General features: G+C 41.4%; 1 protein-coding gene across 17 annotated transcripts in view; it reads right to left on the reverse strand.

Annotated features, from left to right (window-relative positions):
- Positions 1-19,417, reverse strand: part of dlg1a (discs large MAGUK scaffold protein 1a) — a 161,306-nt gene that overhangs the window by 124,611 nt on the left and 17,278 nt on the right. Inside the window, exon 1 of one of the 17 annotated variants that reach the window (XM_066709605.1) lies at positions 8,996-9,040. The exons of the other annotated variants lie outside the window; for them this stretch is intronic. Within the exon in view, the coding sequence (XP_066565702.1) occupies positions 8,996-9,025 (30 nt within the window). The 5' untranslated portion in view covers positions 9,026-9,040. Of the gene's footprint in view, positions 1-8,995; positions 9,041-19,417 lie in introns of those variants that run through there. 17 annotated transcript variants of the gene reach the window in all.

Below are 19,417 nucleotides of genomic sequence, written 5' to 3' on the forward strand. Positions count from 1 at the left end.
TCCTGCCCACTCCCTCCACCCCCTCCCCCCCCCTCCATTCCTCTCCTCACTCATACTCGAGCTGAACACTGCCAGAGTAGGCAGGCTTGTGAACTCAAGAGGACAGGAGCGCTGGTGTGGTTCTCTCTGGAGCTTGTAAATGTCAGGAATCCATCAGTGTGAGAGGTGGGCAGCCTGGCAGAGATGCACAGAGGGGTTGCGCTTGTGCACTAGGGCACATTTTGGGAGGGAAGGGGGCGGTGCATCTTCATCTCTGAACAAAACTCCCAAACACTGTGCAGAGCTGGGCTGTCCGTCTCTCAGAGAAACGCAAGACATTTCTTCAAGGGCATGAAGGAAACGTACGCCTGCCAAAGCCCTGGATTACTTTATAAAGATACATTTTTGAGCCAGTCCCCCACCACAAAAAAACTAAGAAAAAGAGAAGAAAAAACTAGAAAAGCATTGCCTGCAACAAATGTACCATTCACTGAATCCCATGTATTGGATATTTTTAAAGCACAGTAATGTAAGCTTGAGACGACTAACTACTGCAAGGCTGAAGATGTGTAATGTGTAATGTACGCTGTGTGAAACTGAAGAAACCTTTGAGCGTGATCTCACAGGGCTGAAGAAACATGGATTCTAATCCACAGAGGATGCGAACCACCCAGATATGGCTTCATGGAACACTTCATTGAGAATGCTAGAATGTGCTCGGCTCCCATCAGGGTACTTGGTTGTACAGTGGCCCTGCTGTTAAATAAATGCATGGGACAGAGCACTGCTTTGCTCTAGAAGCCCATTAAATCCCTGCTGAAATCATTCTCATCTGCAGAAAGGTGTTGCGATGGTGTGAAAACGGAGGGGGAGCGTCAGCTGTGAAGCAGCAAGCTGAGAATCTGAACCACAGTACAACGCCTCGCAGCCAACACAGAGATCAGAGATCACTTGCTTGACGCACAAGGACGGGCTCCCACTGTTTGCTGTCGGTCTCTACCCCCCTTTTGACTTTCGCATTGTGTGCAATATATGTATTACCTGCAAGGCAAAGCTTCTGAGTGTGGCAGGGCTCTGTAATTACCATACATAAACTCCACTACCTACAGTAGTGAACACATACACACACACACAGAAGTATATACAGTGACGTAAACACTGACTGCCTGACAGGAAACAGACCATTATTAGTCAATACCCAATCCTGAACACTTAACATCAGCTGCTCGCAGGTCACCCACATCCACAGGCAGTTCAGCAGGTTTGGACCACACACTCACCTGCTACTGCCTGAGGTCACTGCCCTGCTGAACGGGGCCAAACTGGTTAGTGTTCAGACTGGGCAGAATGGACAAACTTTGTGGCACAAACTAAACTGACCAGGACACCATGGTGCAGAATGTCTCGATTACAGTCCCCTGTTGGGCATGTCCAGTTCAACCTTCCTTCATCACAACATGAAGTCTAGACAAACACTCCTACATTACGAATCAAAGCGATATCAATGCGCACTTACACATTTGATACCCAAGTGCCCGTTTTCAGACCCGCTGGGCTTGATCTTTACATTTATATCTTTACAGTGACATGGAGGTTTAAAAATAAATAACATTTCCGTTTGCATTACCACAGTGCGTTACCATTACCCTGAGCAAACTACTTAACCTCCCAGAGTTCTGTGCTGCGGATGAAAACAGTCAGCCACTGATCCAACGCTCACCCCGCCTGTCTCTGGAAGTCACTATTGATAAAAGAATCTGCTAAACCAGAGATGATTATTATTCTAATTATTGCTCGGTGGCACAAGATCAGTTCCCATGTGCCGACACCTCTGCTTTCATCAGGCCTCCTTAAAGTCGCAGTGACATTGCGGAACACCCGTATGGGTACAAAAGAAATAGAAAATGAAAAAGGAAGAAAAAAGAAAACACCAATACGTGGAGAGATTAAGTGTGCTGCATGCTTAGAAGACACCTCACACAAGGTCTTACAACATTGCACAAAAGGTCTGTGACATTGAAAGAGATGCTGATAGAGAAAAATAAAGAAATGAAAGGGGGGGTAAAGAAGAACAAAATTCCACATACCGTGGAGACTTGCTAGAAGAAAACGAAGGTTGTAAGAAATCACCCACGTCCGGGAGCAAACAAGTAAGATGTTTAGTAGCAGCATTATCTGAATGATTAACCTTTTGGAGCAAACCTGGAGGAAAAATTGCCTGCGTTATGATCAATCACATACGGTTTAAAATCTCAAACTTGACTGTGAAACATGTGGCCTGCTAATGCACACATCACCACTTTCGATAGCCCCCAGCAGTAACAGTAGTACTACTACTCCAAATACAGTAATTATTAATGAGTTGTTACATAATGGACACCTGCTGCACTGCTAAGAATTATCCAGCAGGCCAGGGGCTGCATGCATTTTAAGGATTAACTATTCCTTGCTTGCACAGCCCCAAAGAAACAACCAACACCAAGAATCTGATTCAAACAATGTGTTTTAGATCTTTGTCTTTAATGATAATGAAAAAAAATAAAGCCCTGTACAAACCAAACATACAATGAACTGAACTGTTGTAATGGGGGTGGGGTGATATTGAACTGAAGTGCTCTAAAAGGAGGAAACTGAAGTGGAGGGTTCTGATTTTCCAAGACACCTCACAGAACCACAGAGCAACGAAGGTTTAGTCACCAAGGAGTCGTGCTCATCTCCCCAGCAAAGAGATCTTAAGACCCGTCAGGGGGAATCGCTGCATAAGGCATCTCACGGACACAAAATAAATCAATATCAGCACACACAAGAGAGACAACTACTGATCTACAGACCACAGGTCAAACACCAAGGCCCTGCAATTGGCAGAAGGATTCAATTCTGTACAATAATTAGTTTAATTCCACAGTTGTTTTATTAACATGCTTATGTGGGGTTTCACTTTCTATCAAATTACTAACGAACTCGATCCAGCCAGCTCAGGCAAAGCAATACGATACATGCTCTGTTCCAATGGCAGCTTTAAAATCCTTAAGTATCTCCTTAGAAACCGATCAGATTAATTTTACGAAATGGCTGAAATGTATCTCTTTACATTTGCTTTTTAATTTTGCAGGACTTTTGTGAAGTACATCTGCACAGTCACCACTTCCTGACATCCATACTGTTTTAGATTTAGCTAAATGAATGAGCTCATAGAAAAGCTGTGAATATTTTGCATGCGGCTTTAGAGTCCAAAGAGTTTTTGAAACACTGTGTGGGAAGATGCCTTATGCAATTAATTTAATAATTAATTTCAAATAAATTCCAGTGCAGCTCTGAAAATTTGGCTTTGAAGTGTTAGTTTAGGTTAACTAAATGACATTAAAAAGATTGAACTCTGGACATATAATATATATAGACTTATAATTTGCTCAACTCTAAAATGACAGATTCATCAACATATAAAACAATATGTGCTCTAAGACAAGCAAGATGAATCTGTAGACTTATTATATTATTTAATATCAATTTGCTTTGCAGACAATATTATGCATTTACATGTGTTTACAAATAAGTGCAAGCAACATGATTAGGATTAAAGAACAATTATGCAAAGAAATGTTGAACGTAAGTGCCACACAAAAATGAAATTCCATAAATCAATAAATTAGCCTAAACCCATAAAAAGACAGGTCACTAATACTGTGAGAGACAAGCCAATTCTTGAATGAGAATGAAAATTCAAAAAGTAAGTGCGTGTGTGTAACATCTGAACACCCTGCAATGGGAGTCGCAGCTCGAGGCCTCCTTTTAAACGGTTAATGACCCTGGGCTTAATGAACACACAGATTTGCTTTAGTCTATTACCACTAGGAATCACATCAAAACAGCTGCATTTCTCTGAGAAATTGATTGTGTGTTTTATAGGAAACCACCATCAGTCCAGTCCTCCCATTTAATCAATTTCTTGTGATGTTCATAAGAGGGGGGGGGGGAAGAGAGGGGAGAAGAAAAAACACTAAAATTGCAATGTTCCGTTTTATTCTCAGGAGAACCAGAGCAAAGCACTACATTTCTCCTTCAATTAATAAGCAACAGCTTATTCTTAGGAAATGAAAAGTAGTAAAAAAAAAAAAAAAAACCTGTCAACACATTTTATGAATGCGGTTTTAATATGGCATCAAATTCCTGTGTGGACCTCACACCAGCACTGCGTCCATTGGCACTATGGGAGTTTAGCACCTGACCTTGGCTGTTCGGACTCTGCTCCGGTGAAAGGTGTAAATCTAAAAAGCCCAAACTAGACTGGATGATGCAACTTTACAAATAAATGAAATAAATAATTACACACAAATAAAGACAGAAGGACAGCACATGGAACAAACTGCATCAACAACACTCTTATCAACAAGCTGTCCGCTGGTTTCTTTGCCACATGCATGATCCATTGGCCCACACACCTGAGAAGAGCACACAGACACGAGAGCCACTCCAGCGCATCCCTGCCACACAAAAGGCTTTCTGTGTGCACTGGAGATGGGATTCCAATTAGATGTATTGTAGGAGGCTTCATCTTTGTCTTTTTTTCTTTCTTCCTGTCATGGTGTTGAAGGGAACATGAGCCATGGCCCTGCTTGACACAGGTCATGAAGGGTAGTAACCCTCCCACTCCCACTCCCTCTCCCTCACCCAGTAAGACGGAAGGACAGCAGCAATGTCATTGCTCACTGTGGAGGATCTCCACCACCCCTGCCTGTGATGATTACAGGCAGGGGGGGAACAGCTCTTCATCAGCTGGAAGGGAGCACAGTGTTTGGAAACACCCTCCTGTCTGGAAAAATCCCAGCATCCGGCTGCTCAAAACAAGTCTTTCTATCTATTCATCAGTTGGCCAATCTTTATAAGTTGTAGATTCCAATCCCTACTCCTTAACACTGGACACAAGTGTAACAGGATTTAATTGCACTAGGGAGGACACATAAAGGGGCCCACCAGCACCGCTTCCATTGAATGTTGTTGTTTTTGCATTGGGATGGATCCATCAGACACCAATCATGATCCAATGATCATTAAGGCACACCAACTCAGAAAGGAAGAGACTCCAAAGTATTCAAGCTTCAATAAAAACAAACCTAATCCAATAAAATAAAGAATAAATAATTGAATCTATTTAAACCTCTATAGGTGTGGATTACAATTTTGGTGTGGAAGCAGCATCATACTAAAGATGCATTCATACAGATACTACACAGCATTGAGCGTGGTACAGTCATTTTTAATAAACACCTGCTCCCCGATACAGTAGACCAGGTATGCATCTCTGATATTACTTACTAGTCAAAGACCATTACAAATAAAGGTCACCTCATCATCGGTTCATCAGCATGGGGCACACATGAAACTCTTCGCAGTGCCTTTTTTTTTTTTTTTTTATCGTTTTCTTCTATATGCAAACTGCATGGTGGCGCATGGAGCAGCAGGCCAGCTGGCCAGTCAACAAACATCACGGGGCTTCAAACGGCCGATCAGGACCAAAAGAAAAGGTCAATAACTGGGCCATGTTTAGCTACATTACCTTTCATTGCCAGGGCAAGAGACAGTAAAGTAGAAATTGTCTAGTAAAACAGTCGCCATGTTTGAGGCAGGCATCCAACACAAAGCAGACAACTTTTGCAAATTAAAGAAGGCTAAATCACTTCCATTTCCAAAGATAAATAAGCCACTCTCCGACTAACTTCAGGAAGAGAAAAGAGGAAAAATATGAAAAGTACACCAGAGTGAGGTTTGCATCACATTTAGCACAGTACACAGGTGTACTTACTACCCCGTTGTTTTTTCTGCCAATAACATTTTATGAAATGAACACATTTTATTAGAACTAATTGCTGTAATCAGCATTATAATCCAACACCCCCGTGACATCATAGCGAAGGGATAAGAAGCAGCTAATACAACAGTCCGTGTCGATTTTAAATTTATTATTCCTTCTTTTGAGAAGAGCACACAGAAGGAAAGTAGAGGCAGACTGTACTTGTGGAAGCAGTGTGTTGCAAAGCTCAGCCCTGAGGACAGGGAGAGAGAGAGCAGAGGGACAAGTCTCCCGGGGGGGGAACACTTCGAGGAGAGAGCAGGAGAGACAGAGAGCAGGCATGCCTGCACACACACTGGCCTCTCTGCCCTTCCAGCAGCTGTTCAAGGCACAGAGAAACTCGGCATCTGGAGCACTCAGGGCTGCAAAACTTTGGGCAGTGTGAAGACTTACATTAGCCCACATGATCTCCATCATGAAGAGAAGGTGGTCAGGAAAAAGCCCTGCTTTGCTCGTTCAAAATCTGCCCTAATCCTTTCCCAAGGAAAAATGGAACACTACTAATAAAAATAAAATGTTCTTGACTGAATTTATCTACTTTCTTTTCAGAGTGACAGAGAAATAAAAAAAGACACTGGGGGTGTAGAAGCCAGAGAGTTGTGAAGGTGATAGAACAGAAAATAACCTGTATGCCCCCCCCACCCCCCCAACACAAACACACTCTTATGAAAGCTCTGATAGAGGTGTAACTCCATTTTAAAGTCTACAACAGAGAGGTGCATTTGGAAATCACTCCACTGCACAGCATGCATCCTGAGTAAACAGCACTCTGCCATGGGGGAGCAGGGGGGGCACTGAATTAAGGCACACAACACAAAGGTAAGCAGTGATAATACATGTAGTGGATACAAGCGCTGTGATTCATCTCCCCCTCTCTGAGTAGTTGTTTGCTGGGCTTGCCCACTCAGCAGAGGCACAAATGACTCAACAAATTTTCCCACTGAAATTACATTAATATATATATGTGTGTGTGTAAAATAAATATATATATATATGTATATGTTTCAGTTCTCTTGTTGAAAGAAGCAGTTATTTTACAAATTACTAATGCAGCCTGTGGTAGCAAAAACAATATACAACATGGAGCAAAGGGGAACTTAGAAAACACAAAAACATACCCAGGCACTTTTCCAAATGTGTAAAATCCGATATTTAAGCTTTGCCAGTCGTTCTCACCCCTCACCTGCAGGTCCCTTGGGATCTTAAAAGAAGTGTCTACAAACACAGAGGAACTGTCTAGGTTTAGGACACTTCAAGACTAGCCTCCTACTAGAGCCTGGATCGGGACCTGTAAGAAGTCAAGCTACTTGGTCCTTCTGTGTGTGTCTGCTAGTTTTCTGCTTGGTGTTGAATTGTAATCTGTCAAAAATGCTCCCTTTCAGATGGAGTTATATATAAAAACTTGGATGAACAAGTTACAATGTTATATTATTAAAAATAAAAATTCTCATCCATTTCTCAAAAAGCTTTATTCACTAACAAAGAACTGGGTTTCTATTTACTCCACTTAAGGAAGAGGATGAAGTTACAGTACATGAAGCGAGTGTTCTTATTGGCTCCGGCCAGGGAATAGCACTGAACGCTGGAGACTGAACATACTGCCTCCTAAAGAATTTATTGCTACCCTGGGACTGCCAGTGCCTTTGAAGTGGGCCTGTAATCAACCTAGTTCTGAGTATTCGAAGCAGAACACAGCACTTTGATCTTTGTAACTTCTTGGGGGAGTTCTGGTGCCTCTAACCAATAAACACTGATGATCATTTACGCATACGTCCAGAATCCATTGTGTAGGGCACTATGAGCTTAATGCTCAAACTGCTATAAAAAATAATGCACTTTCTAGCAACGACTGACTTGTGTCAGCTCCTGAACTACTGGTAAAATGAATCGATTCTGCATAATAAACCAATGGAAGTGAAGACTATAGACCATTACCTCTGCCTACATGCTCCTTTTGAAATGGTCACCATGGTTACAGTGATGCAAACCCTGCCTACATCTCAGAGCATTGAACCCACATCTGGATAATACAAAAAGTAATACAATAAACTACATGTGCTGCACAATGACAATATACAAGTAGAGCCAGTCAAATGCTTTTTAAACAACTCCCCTTACCAGCCCTGAAATCAGTATTCCATTATTTTACACATTTCAAGTGTAATGCCAGATGGGAGATATCTTGCAGCTGTGTGTGTGTGAAGTTGCCACAAAGGAAATTAACTGTCCACTCGAGTTTCTTCAGTTCCTGAAGAGCAATGCCTCCACAGCCTGAGAACTGAGCACCGACACCCTGCCCAGGTTGACAGTGCCTGCACACTGGGAAGAGCTGCAGCTTGACATGTACTGCAGCGCATCACAATATCTACTCCCTTGATCAATACAGCACAGCAACGACAACTGATTCAACCAAGGCGTAGCTGCCGAGGTTAGTTACACACACACAGGCTTGAGAAGAGGCTAGTTTTTCCAGCCAAACTGATCTCACACACTTCTGAGCCATTTTTTTTTTGTAATCACTATTGAACCTCTCTGTCTCAGGATCGTTCTTTATCAGACAGATGAAAATGTGCATTTAACCCCCCCACCATCATCACCACCATAGGCTTACAAATGAAATCAAATTCAAAATCAAACTTGGGTTATAAAAGTTCTTCGTAATGACGCCTCCTGATTTACGGTATTGTGTTGAAATGATTCTGAAGTCCTCCAGTTGAACAGACGTTAAACGGGGACTATGAGCCATGCCTGGGGTAATTTGCTAAATAACGCAGTGTGGGGATTGAAAAGGACTTTTAACTGGAGAACATCAAAAGGTTCATAGTGGGGCAATTAAGCGCGCACAGGCTGCTGGCAACCCCTTTGTGTTCAATTACAGTCGAAAGCAAAGAAAAAGCTGGGGGTGCACTCATAAGCATAACACCAACCCTCACACTTCAGACAACATCTCCAATTGCACACTACTTGTAATGAATAATATACAAACCGCACAAACATTCGTTTTGTGGAGAAAAACATTTCATAAGTTTGAACAATAATAATTCTGTATTATTAGAGAGAGCGGGAAAGGGGGAATACATAAGAGTAAAAATAGCCATGCTTCCCCACATACAGTAAGCCATCAATCCTGCCTGCCAGCCACTTTCCGGGATTGCTATTCAGCCTTACCTTTGTGGTAACAATGCATAGACAGTCCATGGTTCACAGCACCGCAGCTGGCTCGGACCTCTCAGCATTTCATGTTGCCCCCTTTGCGCACCGCGGATGGAAGGGGACCGCAGACGACTCAATTACCGGGTAGATCAAAAATACATCAAATATCACACTGTAGAGGTCAAACGCACAATTGTCATGGCTGGTCTTGCCGCGGTCTTATCCACACAAGTAAACTCTAGATCCTCTCTCTGTCCAAATTATCCCAAAGTGTAGCAGAGGGAGTTAAAAACAGTGCGCAGACCCTCGCAGATCCTATTCCTGTGCGGTGATGCCCGCAAGGCTGGATTAACCCCCGAAGAGCCGCTTCACTGCAAAGCATGGAGCTCAATCACAGCAACACAACTCATCCAGCGCGCTGTTGTCTGTAACTCTTGTTTCGGTCTGCTTGTTGCTCGTTTAAAAAGCAACTTGCACAATTCAGGTTGGCTGAACTGCGGGTGAGGAAGAGACTTGCGATGTCTGCAGCGCAATCCAGTTTAATAATCAAACTTCTGCAAGTCCGTTGCTGAAAACGAATTAGGGTTGAGGCAAGGAATTCACTGGTGTTCACATCTGCACCTTGGAGGGGAAAAAACCCCTGTAAATTCACTTTCTTCTCCAGTAAGTGGATGGAGCAGTCCACTGTGAAAGGCTGGCAGAGGGGAGCTGGAGGACCCGCACTCCTCCAGTCTGAGAGGAGACACGCACCGCGCCTCACGACTCCAAACGCCGAGGAAATGAGCCACACGACCCGCCCTCGGCAGCCAAGACGTCAACCCCCCGCCGTGCGGACCAGACAGCTCACCTCTGCCGTTACGGACCCCCACACAATGAATCACACAAGAGACCGCGTAACGCAAAGCAATTATTCACTCCCAGCCAGCCTGCTATCAAGAGTAAAACATAAAAAAGACATAAACCAGTGAGCAAAATCAATGCGAGAAGTGACGCACTGCACACTGAACTTTACACGCTTCAATTCCAATACACATGCAACGTTTACAGTGCAGTGTCTTTAGCATCAAATTAAACCCAGCGTTATAATATCATTTATATTAAGCAACAACTGAATGGACTACCTCGTTTTCTTTGCTTGCAATACATAAATAAATCCAGGTTAGCAACGCAAGAGGTTATCCCTCGGAAATAAAAGACATAAATCAATGTCACACAGCACACTGCACTCCCCAGCCTCAGTCAGCAGAAAACGCGGTGCGGTGCGGGGCGGTGCGGGGCGGTGCGGGGCTGACCCAGCCGGGTGAGCGGCGAGACCGGCTCTACTACAGAAACCCCCGCCTGTGGACACATGCACCCAGTACAAGCGCAATGCATGGAGACCGGGACCCAGTCTCCACAGAGGACCTAATCTCAGCACTTTATATATGGGGGGTGGGGGGGTGTATACAGCTCTTAAGTATCAGCTGAAATATGTGAGCAAGCATACAATGGCACGGATAGAAATGCACTGACTTAAAACAAAACCTCTTGGGACTTGTCCTATTAAGTAAGTAAAAGACAGCTTAATTAAATATGAATTTATGAGATCAAGGGAAAAGGGGAGGGGGGGGCATTCATGCAATACGTTTTGTTCTGCTCACATTTTAAAGTAGCACGCCTGCAGAACTGTTTTTAATTCGTGCATTACAAGGATATTTAAATACTTAACGTTGCAAACTGTGTCCAAGAAGAGGATACAAAGGGAATGAGTTGGATACAGATCATTTAAGCAGGCGCACACTCAGACAACATGCAATTAGAGACCTATGTGCAACTATTCTTAAGGCAAGACGCTCGGGTTGTAATTAGAAATAACAAGAACTCCTGAAATCTACTCACAGGTGGACGCACAGAAGGGTTTTCCTTCACATCAGAGAACAGCAGTACCATCCCTAGCGAAATTAATTTGAAGATTGCTTAACATCTAAATTCAATCCAGTGGCAGGAATGTCTTGTTTTTTTCGCTCAAATTGAGTCCATCGATTCATGTCATAGGGGCCACCAACGCCAGATGAAATCCAGACCTGTACCCATAAATAAATACAATAAATAAATAAGGTCTGGTGATAGCGCGAGAGAGTTATTTGCTATTCCCAGCAGAAACACTTAGCTACAGCCAACGGAGCTGACAACAAAATGGTAGAGACAAGAAAACAGGGAATTGGGCTCATTTACAATTTATATATTCACTATGTATTTTTCATGGCACGACAAAAGGAGTCCAGATATGTCCCGATAGGTCACGAGAGTCATTTTGTGTTACTTTCTAAAAAGGTTTTATTTTCTTTGAAAGCATGTCTTCTAAAAATAATAATCTAGAAATTCCAACTAAATGTGACCGAACGGAGGGTCAAAGGAACTCCCCATCCCAGAGACTTTTCCTACTAGAACATTAGTAAATATAAGCCAAATAAGAAAGAGACGGCCAAAGTGTCACATGGGATATGTCTGAATATCAGTTACATCTGGCTTCCAATACAATAAAAATGTTGGATGAACGAGGGGAACTTCTATAACATTAATAATACATTGCAAGGTAGTTTCAGCACAATGCTTGTTCTACAACCAAAATCGGAAAACAAAAGAATAATCTACCAGTTTCTCAAGTAACCTCTCTGAAGGTCTGTCAATTTCATTTTTATACTTCATAGAAGGCCATTAAATACAGGGAAGGCACTTTTTCAAGTATTTTAGAAGGATTTTGTTAAACAGCCTCTCTCCGCATGAAAACATTCATCATTTTTTGCAATGCATGTTTTTATGTGTTTTTTCAGATGCTATTTTTACACACTTCCCTATCCTAGTAAATCATGCTGAGACCAGTTTTATTAGACTGCAAACACTTTGCTCTGCTTTGCATCAAAAAGACGAAATGTTTGCGTGCATGATTCAACATCACCACGAGTGCGGAACGGATACCGTATAATAACCGATTAGACTTAACCACACAGTTCATTAAATGTCAACAGTTGTTTTCCTTTACAAACAAGAGTGACGAAGACTATTATATTACCATCTGGTTCAGTTGAATATGATCTTGATGCTTAATGCTTCACAGCCTTTTTGAATGAATACCCCTTAATAGGCTTCTTTGCGGTTGTAACTGGAAGCCCACATCGCTTTAAGATGTTCTGTTCCGTAGGCAATACATGTAACTTGACTTTTCACACTCGCACACACATGCAGAATTATTAATTCTGGAATTTGTAGCCTAAATATAATCCAGCATTTCCTTTCAGTGTATTTGCACGTCATGTTCTTGTTCGGATGAAGACTTCTCTCCACAGAGGAAGCAAATTATGGAATAAAGCACTAGAACTTCAGACACTCTATAATCCCAGCTGACCAAGATCAAACGCTTAACAATCCAGGTACATTTAACCTTTTGCGATTATCTTTGTGTTTTAAATGAGCAGTGCATGTGGTACATAAAAGTGAAGGATAGGGAAAAAAAAAATTTGATCGTGCAATGCCTGCCTATTTTTCCTTTTCTTCTGGACTTCATAAGCCCAACATTGTACTCTTGTCCTCCTAAACTGACAGACTGCAGAGTCATCCATTCTGTAGGTTGAGAAAGTGAAGGGCTGCAGCAGCATTGTGAATTGACACCAAGCTTTATTAAAGAGCATCTTTCATAAAAATGTCAATTTCAAGAAGTCTGATGCTAAGTCAAGAATATTTTCTTGAAGGAGGTGGGGGGGTAAGAAAAAAGGGGTCAGGGCACTACACAATTGACATCTGTTATCTGATAAATGTGCGGCAGATGTTCTGTACTTCCTTATCATTTGCAAATCACTCCTTCGGCTCTACATGAGTATCTCATTAGCACTCCTGGCAGACAAACTGAAACAGGCACCAATTCTCAGTGCATGTCACTCAGTACAGAGAACAACTGATTAGCCAGTCAGTGATTACAACTCTCCACATACAATTATAACACCAATTACTTCAGCCTACTATCATTTTCTGTGGACACTAGACGAGCTTCATCAATACACAAGATGCCAAATGCCATGTCTAAACAAAACTCCATCCAAATCCTCCTCTACTTCTACGTTTCTACCTAGAGTGCAGGTGGCCAAACTACAGATAGGGTGCTGGGGCGACACGGCGGTGGAATTCAATGTGACATTTCAATTCACCAAGTGGATGCATAGTCATAGTTGGACTTCACATTGAGATGTAACTGTTGCAGTCCACAAGTCATCCGACCACTACCTCAAATCCATTTACTTTTCTCCTCAAGACTAGGCTCCTGGTTTTCATTGGTTTTTTGTTTAGTTCTTTAATTATTCCACTAAAACACCAATATATGGCATCACTGAAAAAAGGGAACTTTAGTTTCGTCTGTCAGTAAAAACAGACACATAGCTGACAGCTCTGGTCTGGATATTTAGAGTAGCACCCGCTGCGATTCCTTGTAAAAGGCACTACTACCTTACCATGAGCAAAAATAAGATTACAAAGGAGTTATTTTGGTTACCCTTTTGACTGTCATTGTAAATTCGGCACTTTCACCAGATTCAGATTTACATCGTCCCCACAACCAAATGCCAAGGCAGCTGCACACTCTCTCCCTGGTGTTTATCTTGGCCTGGGGAGGGACTGGGCTGCAGCACAGGCCCATGTGGCACAGAGAACGTGGTGCACGGATAAATATTTCATATGTCTGGGGTTCTGTGATTAATTTCTCCACATCAAAGCCAGTCACTTACCCCGATTCCCCAGCTTATCTTCCAAAAAGGGCTCTAGTTTTTTTTTTAGCATTACACTGCACAAAATGGATTCCATTTACACATTTCTGCCAGGACTGCAAAATGCCTAATAGGGGTAGACTGTGAAGGGTGGATTGGGGGGGTGTTAGCAGGGAGAGTATTTTCCTTCCAAAAAAAACCAGAGACCCTGCAGTTGTGGATGACACAGGCCCACTGACCAACTCTGCGCTGTGTTTTTATCTCACACTGCACAGAGGGGCGCTTGGGCTCAGTAAAACAAATAGCCAACATCAGGGGATAAAATCCAAGCTAATTCTCGCTCAATGCTTGTGACATGGATTTTGCATTGCATAAACATGAATGCTAAATACCAACCGTTTGGAAATTAAATAAATGCATGCGAATCTACGATTGCCCAAAATAATCCACAAAAAAAAACAAACTTGTACATATCCAGCGAAAAGATGACGTTGACTGTCTCCCGAAGAAGGCAGCCTTCCTGATTGCTCTCAAAACATTACATTACACACCTGAGAAAAAGGGAGCCCTAGAAACCTATCTGTTCCAGAGTGTCAACACAGAGCTGTATAGCAGGATGCAATGGTCTGGCAGTCAAAGGACAAATAACCAGCTTCCATGGGGTGGGGTGGGGGTGGGGGGTCTTATAAATAAGAAATAAAACAAAACAAACAGTTTCACAAATGGCAACTGGTTTCTAAAATCAACGCAATGGAGCAACTTCTACAATACTGAAGGAGTGGTGTGTGGACCAGGTCCCTGAGGGCTACAGTGCAGCATGTGGTTGAGACCCCTTGAAGCATCTCAACTGCAGAATGGCTTCACTTAACATACAAATTTAGTAGTAATCCTCAGTGGTAGAACAATAGAAACAAATACAAATAAAACAGGAAACTCCATTCCTCCCCACCATCGAATAATAAATCAAAACACCCGCAGGACCGTCTAGGGCAGACGTTTCAGCACTAATAGGCTGCGGTGAATCTTACACCCATTTAAAAGGTTCGTGCTCGTCTCCTAAACGGGCGCTATGCAGACCCCCGAGGGAGTGCAGAATTTATTTATTTAAATGGAGGACAAAAAGGTCACAGACAACAGCATGCGCTCTCCTCCAGGACAGAGAGACAGGACGTCACATCCGGGTACCACAAACACCATTGGGCCCAGAGCAATGGGGTACAACACTAGGCATGCAAGGATGGAAATGAGGGTGGGGAGAGGAGAGCTCCACTCAATGTTGTTGGTGGTGTTGCAGCATTACTTACTTGACTGGCCCGAGATGTCTTTCCTAGCACATGCAGTATTTCATTTAGGAGGGAACTCTCCTAAAGAAGCCAGGTTATTCATAGGGAGAGGGAACAACAAAGCAAAACAAAAACAAAAACACAAGACATTCAATTTGCACAGGGAGATTTGAAGAGAAATTGAAAAAAGCTTCAGAATTATCCACCCACCTCCCCCCACACCCCCTCATGTTTGATGCATGAATAGCACTTTATATAGTGAAGACATTTAGATTGATCATTACAATTAAAATACACAGATACTGTATTAAAACCTGCTTACATAAAATCACATCAGTAGCTCTATTCTTATGCAACAAACTACAGGAGTCATGCAGAATTTGCATTTCACTATTTAATCTTTCAACTTGTTTTGGTTCATGTTCTCCATAATATGTAGTTAACATTAATTGTGAACTACACATTACTTGAAGATATTCCATTTAAAACTCTCTCCCCCGAGTTGAACTCCCTCTGGATCAAAAATTAGACATTAGACACAATTCACATAGAGAACTAAGGTGCTTTTGCTTTGTTCAGAACAGAGCTGTTCTTAATATCCTTTGGAAATAATGCAATAAATAAAAAATAAGTAATGAATAATAAATGTGTTTGATACAATAAAAAAAAAAAACTAATGAAAAGCAGCCACGTTTCCACTTTTACAACAACAAAAAGAAGGCAGGTGATTTCCAATTACTTGAACACATGGGATGTATGCAAAGACAACTGACAACTGCCCTAACATTTAAAACGTTCTGTATGCAAACCTCCACACGGGAAAACCGCAACTACACTTCAACAGCATGATCCTGCCATACTGTTCCCAAGTTAATATACAAAGGACGAAAAATACTGTTATGGTCTTATTAGAAACAAAATTAGTCCCTAATCCTATATATAGATATCGATATCGATACACAGATATAGATATATCTATATCTATATCTCTATCTCTCTATATATAGATATATAGACATAGATATATAGACATAGATATATAGACATAGATATATATATATATATATATATATATATAGACATATATATATATATATATATAGATATATAGACATAGATATATATATATATAGATATATAGACATAGATATATATATATATATATATAGATAGATATATAGATAGATATATAAAATGTGTATATATTATACCCTATGCACACAGTACAATGGAATCTGTAGTGCTACAATGTAGAATTAATGCATGGGCAAGTGCAATCTTATTCGTAATACCCACCATATACCAATATTCATGCTTGCACTTCTTCCAAATAAAATGTTATTTTATGTGTGACATCAATACCAATAATGGATTTTCCCTTCACAGTAATAAAACCCTAACTACAGTCACTGGAGTTAACCTGAGCTTACAGGAATATAAGCAAACTGCAACACTGGAAATATAATGAAATCCCAAGCGAGTACAAGCTTCTCTCTGCTTGTTACTGTAGGGTAGGACAGTTAGCAGCTGTCTCATGCTACTTCACTTTACGCACACAGAGGACTGAAACAGTTTTTTGTTCTGTTTTTTGCAATAAAGCAGAAATCCTCCTTTTCAAAATGAGAAGCCTTCCTCTCACAAACCCTATCACTACATTAAACCCTATTGCTTCAGGCATAATATTGCGACACCTTTATCCATCTGAAACCTTAATCACTTAATAGCTTTAATTATTTCGATTGTTATTATTACTACATGTAGAGCAACATTTATTTGCGATTTCTGATTTTTTTATGCTGCTTCTGCATTAGTAAGGAGCACAGAAGGCAGACCCCCACGCCCATGCAGCACTGTGCACCACTAAAGGTGAAGTTCATCTTGTATAGATTTCAAGAGCACCCTTGGGCTTCTTGGCTTAAAGAGTTTTGAATGAAGAGGAAAAAAAAACACATGCACCAACAGCACAAGGACAGGCGTTGGAATATCTGGCCGCAAGTCAACACGACAACACTATTAACCTTACTGAACAAAAGTGCTCTGAGTGAACGACTTCAATGCAAATGGCTTTGTATGAATGCACCGGATCCTCTTACAGCCCTGCTCTTGAAAAGCCCATTTGGCTCCTCGGTTTCTCTCAATAGTTGACTGGCAGCGGCAGCCTACACAGCACTGAGGACTGTAGCGGCTCCCTGCTGCAAGACCACTACACTCCCAGATGACCTAGCACCACACTGCTCGTCCTCCTCCGAGCGTCTGCCGAGGACACACACTGTGCCTCCTCAGATCGTATTTTTCGGTCTCTTCTCTCTCTCACTCAGTCTCTCTATCCCTCTGGCAGTCCTTTGTTTGTCTGGCTGATATAACTGATAGGCCTAAGCAGGGGGGCTCCTAAATTAAGTAGGATTAAATTAATTAGAACAACCCAGCTCTCAATATATTCTACTACTATATTACCTAATTGCTCAATTAGCACAGAGATTCCAGAAGAGGGAGGGGAGAAGAGGGAGAGAAAAAAAAAAAAAAAAAAAAAAGCTAAAGTCCTAAACTTAGAATACATTAATTGACATTACTTATCTAAAAGTAAACTTTAAGGGATCTGGGAAATATGAAGGCGAGTACGCGATGGTCTGAAATTACTTCAAGTTAAAACCAGTGTTAGTTTGAAATCATTCTGAATTATAAATGATTAAATAGGCCCTATATGGAGCAAATATTGTTCTAGGACAAAAAAACAATGATCATAGAACTCATTTTATATCTATCACTTAAAAATACATTTTGGGAATTATCTACATCTAACTTTTTTTTTTTAATTCCTACCTTAATATGTATTTATATATATATGGTTTTAAAACTAATGGGGTATCCAGCTCTGAGGAGCCCTCTGAGAAGGGAGTAATGTTAAATGTGCAGAACACATCACTGTCAGGCACTGAGAGGCAAACATTTAGTCCTGTGTGTGTCTGTCGTCAGCATCCTCATAATGTGCTGCTACCTGCTTTTCCATAAGGCTTCCTTCAGACTCAGTATCTCCCGGGGGAAAGATGACTGCACACTCCCAAATCAGGTTCCTACTAAAACACCGGCGTTTTCATCACAATCTGGCCTAGACACAGACCTCCAGGGTACGGAGCTAATGTACCACACTCCCATCATTCCCCTTCTTTCGTGCCCACGCACTTTTACGAGAGCCTGGGAACACAATACGTGGGAAGGCCATTAAAAAGCAAGCCAGTGTCACTGCAATCAGCAAATACGATAATTAAGAACTTGTTAAGAATGCTGATTTGTGATCGTTTACATGCACCATGCCCCATTTTTCGAACCCTTAATAAGATTTTAAATGAACAGATAATGTGAAAAACAACATGCTTCAGTATCCCTCCATTTGTAAAACGGCACGCCGCCTTTTATTGGGACTCACCACTGCGGAGGAAACCAGAAAGAACAATTGTGCGAGAGATCTAAATGGGCTAATTCATTCCCAGGCCGTAATCATTTTGTTTGCAAGATAGCATTAAACTGCACAGCCTGCCTATGAACGATAATCAAATATTATATCCTGGCTGCAGCAAAGTCTAAACCCACTAAGATGTTGTATAATTGTATTTTCAGATGTACAGCTGTATTTGGCTTTATACAAAGTGGGACAATACTGCTTCACTCATGGGCAAATCAACACGTCAGCATTTCCGGTTTTCTGCCTTTTCAATAAAAAAAAATAAAAAAAAATACAAAGACAGACATGAAATCAGCTTTTTATCAAGCATCTGTCATCAAAAAAATATATTGTTCTCGTCTGCGAAAAGAACATTCCAGAGTCCAGAAACGCTCAGCATTCCGTCTGAAAAACACTGCAGACCGCAGAAGAATCTGATGCCAAGATACAGCACTATACATTAAATAAATCAAACAAGCAACTGGTCGGCAATATCAACACTTTACTTCCATGCTTATCTGAGCAAATTACCATAATGACAACAGATTCCATCCTCCCCACCAACCAAACAATCTGCATGCTTAGGCAATGGGCTGCACTGCTAGTTCTATAATGAAGTGTTGTAGATGACCCGTGGTTTATAAATGCCTCTATTGTCTACATTGTTTCCAGGAAGGTTAACTAACACTAAAAACTTATCTTTCAATGAATCAATTTCAGATACAATCCCAAATTACCTTTAACTGAAGGGAGATTTAGGATGATATATTTTTTTGTTCATCAAGGAAAACAAATGAATGCATTGAAGTAAAAGCACATTGTGTATGAAAACAATAAAATTAACTGTAAAATGGATTTTAAAACCAAAACAAAATATGTGAAAGAAAGATCGCCATAAACAATACAAAAACAAGTAAAGCAAAAGCTGTTCAATATCCCTCCTCATTTTATGAACACAGAGCCGGCTGGGCACTGCAGTTCA

This window comes from Amia ocellicauda, chromosome 7, assembly GCF_036373705.1.
Source record: "Amia ocellicauda isolate fAmiCal2 chromosome 7, fAmiCal2.hap1, whole genome shotgun sequence".
NCBI classification, from domain to species: Eukaryota; Metazoa; Chordata; class Actinopteri; order Amiiformes; family Amiidae; genus Amia; species Amia ocellicauda.